Source organism: Melanotaenia boesemani, chromosome 24 (assembly GCF_017639745.1).
Source record: "Melanotaenia boesemani isolate fMelBoe1 chromosome 24, fMelBoe1.pri, whole genome shotgun sequence".
NCBI classification, from domain to species: Eukaryota; Metazoa; Chordata; class Actinopteri; order Atheriniformes; family Melanotaeniidae; genus Melanotaenia; species Melanotaenia boesemani.
The window spans coordinates 6,631,427-6,639,993 of NC_055705.1; the positions used below are offsets into that span (position 1 = coordinate 6,631,427).

The 8,567-nt window shown below is 37.8% G+C and overlaps 1 protein-coding gene across 2 annotated transcripts; it reads right to left on the reverse strand.

Moving 5' to 3' along the window:
• Window positions 1-2,284: 2,284 nt before the first annotated feature.
• LOC121635572 lies at window positions 2,285-8,567 on the reverse strand. 2 transcript variants are annotated; one of them, XM_041978826.1, is made up of 7 exons: window positions 7,882-8,567; window positions 7,464-7,627; window positions 7,213-7,309; window positions 5,757-6,098; window positions 5,167-5,317; window positions 4,394-4,452; window positions 2,285-4,301 (listed from the first exon to the last, which is right to left on the reverse strand). In XM_041978826.1, exons 1-7 carry the CDS (start codon window positions 7,972-7,974, stop codon window positions 3,975-3,977), a joined length of 1,233 nt encoding a protein of 410 aa, XP_041834760.1. In that variant the 5' UTR covers window positions 7,975-8,567; the 3' UTR covers window positions 2,285-3,974. The 2 variants fall into 2 exon arrangements, with proteins under 2 accessions (XP_041834760.1, XP_041834759.1); XM_041978825.1 differs by having other exon boundaries at window positions 4,394-4,503.

Below are 8,567 nucleotides of genomic sequence, written 5' to 3' on the forward strand. Positions count from 1 at the left end.
CCGCCACTGTTGCCAACTCCTCAGTAAGGAAAGTAGCTATTGGCTGTCCTGAAAATCGGCAGAAGTCGCTAAATGACGTCATCGCCTAATCTGCATAATTGGCCATTGTTAAGAAAGAAATAACATCGTGGAGAGACAAAAGGTGAGTCACCAGCTCAGCGTTGGTCAGTATCCAGAACTTCCGGTCAGAGTCAAGGCAGGACATTGTATTTGAAATCATCCAAGTTGTTAACAACCTTCTTCAGGCAGGTATTAATCTAACGCTGGTGTGGGTCCCAGCGCATGTAGGGGTTATAGGAAATGAGTTGGCAGATAAATGTGCCAAGCAAGCAGCTGGACATACCAACATAGATATAGAAATCAAATACAGTAAAGCGGAAATCAAAAGCATGGTTAAATGCACAATAAAGGGAAGATGGCAAACATTATGGGATAATGGGCAGACTGGTAGACGGTTCTACAACATCCAGAACAAAGTGGGAAAGGGCAGGAATACAAACAGAAGTAAGAAGGAGGAGGATGTTCTGTCAAGAATGAGGTATGGGCACACAAGGCTAAACAACAGTCTGTTTATGATGAAGAAACATGCAGATGGCAACTGTGAAGTATGTGGTAGACCAGAGAGTATAGAGCATGTGTTTATATATTGCCCTAAATACCAGGATGATAGGCGCATATTGGTCTCACTGTTGCAGGGACAAAAGATAACATTTAACTTGCAGGACATTCTTCAGAGAAGCTCAGGTGAAGTCTGTTTCAATTATGTATTTAGTTTCCTGAGGACTACACTCTTATAACAGATGTGTTAAAAATAACACAAGATGAGTTAAATTTTAACACATGTGCTGCATCAGATTAGGGACAACACATATTGTGTTAAACCTGACACATCTGATGTGTTCTGTCTTTTAACACAACTACTGTGTTCATCACGGTAACACAAAAACGTGTTAATTTAACACATAGATGTGCAAAAAGATGTGACTCTAAAACTAAAAAAAAAATGCTGATTCATGGAAGCCTGGGACAAATATACATTTGTTATTCTGAATTTATTTTCATTGGCATTTCAGATATTTACCAAAAACACAGAAAAACAGGAATAGAAACATCCGACACATTTGCAGACTGAAAAATAGCCAACATTTTGAATCAAACATGCATCACAATAGCCACCTTCAAAGAAAGAAATTTCATGTGACCATTTTTCACCAGGTACTGTAGTAACAAAAGCTGTATCCTACTCTGTTCTGACAAATGACCTGTTTACTTTCACCATTCCGAACTGTAAATTAATATCTATAAAACCAGGGAATATTAAACATTCTGGCATTAAAATATTAATCTTGACTTGGTCAAAGATATAAAAACATGAAATAGCCAAATGAAAATTCAACTAATTTTCTTCAACATGTAACAGTTTGTAACTGCATAAAATGAGCAAATAAGCATTTATCTATTTGCAATGCAGGAAAAAATCTAAACATCCAAGCTATAAAATGACATATCTTGGGTTCACATACAACTCACTGGTACCAAAACTTGTCATAACATCCAAGGGACGAAAATCTGAAATTTCACCAAAAGAAATCAGTTCATAGTCTTTTGTTCTTTGAACTGCATAGGCGTAAAAATGTCCATCGAAGTACTTGACTTCTAAAATCCTCACAAACAGGAGCATTGACTCATTAACTGCCTGTGGCAAGATGTGAACAACTTCACCAAAGAAGCGTTCTCCTCTGTGGTCAGTCTTTATTGGCAGTATGGAGCCAGTTCTGTAGGTCTGGCCATACACATCAACACTGTGAGATACATAGAGGGTACTAGTCAAAGACAGATCACATTCAAGGGTTAACCGCAAGCTGTCCAACAAAACATCCGCTTTTTTTAGTGACCCAACACTAACAAGGTAGGCATTAGACACATTCATTTTCTTGGTCAAAATATCACTGTGCTTGAAATGATACATCTGTTGTACCTGGTGTTTGAAAGCCAAAGTCTTTGACACATTTTTGAAGTTACACATAGCATGTGCTAATCTTTTGAATGGATTGTGCTTGGCCTCGAATCTCATACACCAAAGCTTAGAAAGTGGACCAAACAACATTATCATCCTAGGATAGTGGATCATAAAATGATGTTTCGGTGTGAGATTAACATCATACAGCTGTTTGAAGAGGATGTGATGCTCTATTATTAGCTGTTTTAGGAATACAGCAAGCCCACTTGTAACAACTGGTGCAAATATAATGCTGCAAATTTCTCTAAGTAAGATCAGTAAATGCCAGTGCTGGCTTTTTCTGTCCACAAGATCTCCTAACAAAAAAGGCAAGACCAGTAAAAGGCACCACATTTGAGAGGCAGTCTGTTTTACTGGATTCTCGCTGGTTCTCAAGTTCATTATGGCACTTGGCTTGTTTTTTATATTTCCATAACCATACTGAAAACTTGAAATCCGCTCATTCAGCTGATCCAGAGTTATAACTTTCTCCACATAAATGAAATGGCGCAGCATGAGTTTAACCTCTAGAGGTGCTATGCCCTCGAGAACATCATGCATGACATCAACACTTATGTTTTCAGTTACATGGAAATACCGAAGCTTGTTTAAAAGGGAGTCATTTTTAACACCAGTTTTACTTGGCTCATTTAAGCTGACATGGTGTTGGTAACTGTCTTTTGTACGCAGCTCCATTTCATCTTCATCATATATGAACTGTGCATCTGTTTTACCAACCATGCAGAACTGGCAGAATCTGTTTGCAGAAAAACTCTCAAGGTACCCACAAAGTGTATGCATTGCTAGATTATCTGCTGTTAGCAGGCAAACTGTACCATAAAGTTGATAGTTGTGACCTTTCAATTTCACTGTCAGTCCAGAATTTTCAAGAAGTTTCAAATCCTCCACAAGTGGTTCCAAAATCTTGTCAAATCCATATACCTCTCTGTCAATTGAGTTGAACAAAAGACACAGATGAATATTTGCAAGGGAGGAATTACAGTCCGGTGGTAAGTTCTTTATGGTAAAATACACAGCTCCTAGCTTATGTATTTTTGTTTTCGACCCCAAAGGATTTGTTGTTTCAAGATCATCATAGTACAGTTGTAACTGCACAGCATTAGGGTACATTTTAAACAACGAATGAGACATGAAATGATAACCATCACAATAGTCACGCATTTTGTTGTCATGACTCTTCTTATCCTGAAGAAAGAGGCCCTGCATTTCCTCATGTTGGAAGATAAACTTCAAAGTCTCTATGACTGATATATACTGGCATGTGTCTGATGCCAAAACCTGTTTAATTTGACCATCCTTCCTCACACTATCAGATCTGTGCCCCAAAAATATTTCTTGTGGCTTAACAAGGGAAAAGTTGTCAGTGAAGTATTTGTTCATTTTATATTGCGTGTCCACATCATCAAATATGTGTTTTGCATCTTCAAACTTCTTCATTAAAGCTTGTACATCCTTACATTCATTAGACACATTCAAATTCCTCAACAAAGAAACAGTTGACTGCTGCAAATTATCTACAGTTCTCTCAAGCAGTTCCTTTGCACAGCTGACACTTCTTGTCACATCTGATAGGGTCATGTTTGATGATGAGTACATTTTTGCCACAAAAGAGGCAGCACAGTTACCAAGATCTGCATCTTTGCTTGAATGTGACGTGACATCAGAATCCACTGGTCCATCACTGCAAATCTCTAAAACATTTGGGCTGGGATTATGAGATGCAGCACTCTGATCTGCAGATTGTATTGGCGTGGTGTTTGTTGATGTGGCATGAACTCTATGGAGGTGCTTTGAAAATGAATTTAGGTTTTGATATGTCCTTGGACAATTATCCTGGCTGCATATAATGTTAACATTTTGTCCGTCTGATAAAAGGTGTATTTCACGAAGATGCCAAATGAGGTTTTTCACCTCAGTGAACACAGGCTGTCCACATTTAGGACAGGTAAACATTTTACTTGCAAGCTTTGAGCTTTGAAATCAACTCCAGTACTTTAGTTTTCCTTTGCGTGGAGAAAGGCAGGTCATAGATGTACTCCAAAAAAGTAAACACAGCACTGAGTGGAGTTGGGTAAGACAAGTTACAAACCCAATAAAGCTTGAAAAGCTTGTCCAATGCACAGGCCAGACCATCATCCAAAGGAATGGTGACCCTGTCGTTCTTGGCGATGATAACATACTGCCTGGATGAACTCCTTAGATCTCCAATGCACATCAGCTGGGGTTGGTGAGTCTTGGATGAATCAACAGGATTGAAAAGAGATGCAATACTTGTTCCAAGCTTTGAGACAGAAGAAAAAATTATGCATTTAGTAAAGTGATAAGTAGTCTACATACCAATAGAGGAATTAAAATTCAAACTTGACTACATACCGGTACAAAATCAATAAGACATGTTATTGCAGAGCTCAAACTGCATCGACTGGCACCAACTGGCGGAAGCAGGTGTACCAAAATCAAAAGGGCAGTGTAACAAATCTCATCTGACAATAAAAAAAAAACAAAGTGCAACATTCATCAAAATGCAGTAGTGTGAATATCAATCATTTCTGTGTATAGGACTGTGTCATATTCTCTCTGGTGGATAGCTGAAATCAGACAGAGACCAACGGTCTCATTTGTAAAACACCTGAATCAGCTTCATATCCCACCCTGAACACATACAAATTAATTATAAATGAAGGGGCTGGACAATTAATCAAATTTGAATCGTGATTTCAATCATGCCTTCTCACAATCATAAAAACACTTTAATCAAAAATAATGATTAATGTCACATGTATGTAACAGGGATCCATATAGATTTTTTTTATTGGCAACGTTATTTTAATATATTATTTTACTCCTTTACTTGTTTCTAATTTATTTCCATTTTTTTAAAACAAGTTATATTTGAGGTTGAGTTTAGGTGGTTTAATAAACACTTTTTTTTTAAATCAATGAATAATCGTGCACATTAATCGTGATTTCAATATCAATCAAAATAATTATGATTATTATTTTTTCCATAATCATCCAGCCCTAATAAATGATCAATTCAAAACAGGACATAAATGAGGAAGCCTGCTGATAGGAGTGAATCACGGAGTGAGAGACAGACAGGCCGAGTTTTCTGACAAAAAGGGGATAGAGCAGCATGAAAATACCTTCTGATTTGTCTTCAACGCCCTTCAAAAGAGGGGATGTACTGTTTTCCAAAGCAGCCACAGATTTGAGTTTGGGGATAATGCTGGCCTCCCATCTTCGTAGAAAGAAGTCTGTCTTTCCACCAGTAAGTCTCCCGAACTCTGAGTCCAGCTGTCATGGAGAAAAAAAAACCCACAAAACAAAAAACATACTTTAAGAATGAAAAGCGATATATGGAACTAAAAAAACATTTAAAAAGCATTAAATGAATTGCAGTATCCAACAATCTCATTTTATTTTGCCTTCTCTGTGGCAGCATGGCGTTTGAAATGTTTTTTTTTTCCTGAAAAATGATGCAAACATGTTACAGTCACCCAAATACTAAAACCACAACACACGTATCCACCTCTGAAACCATATTTTTAAAAACTTTCACAAGGTACATTAACCTGACTCATAATTAATATTGCTCTGTGTTGGTGACACTGAAGTTCTGTATTTTGTTTTTGAGGGGGGGGGGTTGTTCGTTTTTTTTTTGTTTTGTTTCTTTTTTTTTCACATTTATACAATTAACAAAATAATTCACTGGCAGGGAAACAAGCAAACCTACCAAACAGGGGGTGTCCAAGAATCGTGGATACTCGTTAAATATTTCTTCAACAGTGGGGGAGTCTCTGCTAATCCAGGCTCTGCGATGAATGTAAGTTTTCTCCATGCCTGTCTTGATAGCTGAAAGGTTCTCAGCTGAAGGTCGTAGCCTTTTGGTCAGGGTAACCCACTCAGTTGTGTCAGTGGTTTCATTCTCCGTGGTCTCAGGTTCCCCAGCTTCATCCGAGTCTGTGGTCACTTTTCGCTTTCTGTATCGCCTTTGCTCTTGCTGAAGATTACGTCGAAGATTGCGCAGTTTACTCTCCAAAAATCCACAGTGGGACACTGGATCATAGAAATGTTCCTGAGAGGGGAAAAATAGTGTCATTGATTTACTGTTCATTTCTGTTTAATTACCTACGGGTCACAACCAAATTGTATGAATATGTACCCAACAGTTAAATATTAAGATGGAATTAAATATCAGTGGTCATGGGTTACAGAGCACTTCATATTATTTAAACTGGAATTTATTTGACACTGACATGCACAACAATGCATTGCCTTCAAAAAGGGTACTGTGCCAGTAAAAACTACCAATTTCACACTTGCAGACCTAGACAGGTAGATGTAATAATATCTAGAGAAAATATAAGTTTAAATTCATCAAGTAATCAAGTTGCACTGAGACATTTCGTTAATGTAAAAAAGGAAAAATATAAAGAGTGAAAAGGATGTAGATAAAAGATATTTAAGTTTTGCTAAAAACGTTCCCAAACAATAATGAAAGATGAAAAAGCTTTTTTTTTCCTTTTAAAAAGGTGACGCGACAGGCAGCAACACTATCAACATTGATAACATGGAGCAGTGGCAGCGTTTGACACAGCAGGAGATTCGGTTTTCAGCACATTAAACGAAAAGTTCTCTGTGAAATGTGAGCAACGAGTAGTCCTGGACACATTTATTGGAGGGAAAGACGTTTTGGCCTTGCTCCCGACCGGCTTCGGTAAGAGTCTGTTAGCCCCGCTGGCTACACACAAGTCAGAGAAAAGAGTGCTGTGATTGGTTTAAGCTTTGATTGATTTAAGCTTCGACCAATCACCAACAGCGACATTTGAAAGAGGCGGGTCTCTCTTGCTCTTGGCCAGACTAAATGCTCGAATTGAAGTTGCGATAGCCAGGCTACCTTGAAGCTGCCCTGGAGAAGATCTGTGGAATAGAAATACTAAAGATGGGCTGGGGGGATATTTTTCAAGAACATTTTTAGGATCTTGGTAAAAATCCCATTCACCCAAGTTGTCAATTAATTAAATGCTCCAACAAAAACATAAACAATATGTGGTTACCCTTAGAATGAGCAGGGCAGAAAACACAGTAAATAATTGGGGTTTAGACTTTTTAAATGTGTTTTTCCCCTTAAATAATGATTCCTGGAGTGTTAAGAGTTGTTTACAGGCTGTACTGCTGGTTTTACTCACAAATCCTTCGCCTTGCCCTGCCACACGTACACTCAGTGAAGGGAAAGCGGAAATGATACTTTTGGCAACAGCCAGCTTCTCCGCACTCAAAGGGTAACTTTAAAACAAAGAAAAGAAGAAGAAACCATCACCACTTGTTAATTTAGTCATAAAGTTGCATCTTTTTCCTCTGTGAACTTTACCATTACCTGTAACATGTAGCATATTTACTGCAAACGTAAAAGTGGTGAGAACAAAGATATGGTACTTACAAGCCACACCTCTCTACTAAATCCCCTACGCATATCTTCACAAGAAACTTTCTGGATTGCACTGACAGGATGCCTGTGGTCTCATACTCCTTGAGAATTTGTGGGGCTTTTTTCCTCAGAAGGGGCAGCAAGGTTCGACCAACCTCTTCTATATCAGTGGGGGCCTACACAGAATCGATTATTCACATTTTTGCAGTAACCTTTATCAAGGTGACAATAAAATTCCATTGAAATTATGAAGAAAATAAGGGGGAAAAATATATTTCAAAATTCAACAAAACAATATAATAGATAATCTAGAATTATTAATTTTTATTCTAGTGCACTGGCTACTTGCTAAATACACACTATCTGCATCACATTTAGTTTATGCATATCTCAATATGTTTAAAAGACTATCAACCGACATTATCCATACCTCATTTTGATTAGTCTCCCCGGTTTGTTTTCCAGGTCCTCCACTTGACAGAAATACATGGAACCTATCAAAGTCCTTAATGGCTACATTCATGTCCACATCAACGTATTCCCTGAAATCAGTGTTGTACTTTAAAAACCTGGCCAGAACACAACCAGTTTGCAAGGCAAGGCTTTGCTCTGTTAGATTTTTAACACTGTTAACATGGAGAATCTTTTTACAGATCTCTTTCTCATCTTTAAAAGTTGTCACAAGGACTTTAATAGATTCCACGTCATGTGAAAGCTGTAAAGAAAAAGCATACAAAAATTAAAATGGATGGACAACACACCATCTACAGACATGCCTAATTCATAACTTGCTGCCAAATCATATCTCTGACCAAATAATTGCTATAAATTGCCTAAGTGATGAAAAGATTTGTCAGGCTGCCCTTAGCACCTTTAAGTCACAATATTTAAAATCATGTGCATGTTATCTCAAAAACTTTTTCCCCAATGTTTTAGGCTGCTTTTTGAAAGAAAATATAGTTTAAACAACCCTATGTGTCGTATTTCTCCCATTAATGACAGGCAAAACAACACCAGCTGCCAACTCCGAAATGCACATCACGTATCTAATTCTATTCAGATGGTCATAGCATCTTTTCTACCCCCAGTTAGACTACTGGACTACTACTACTTTAT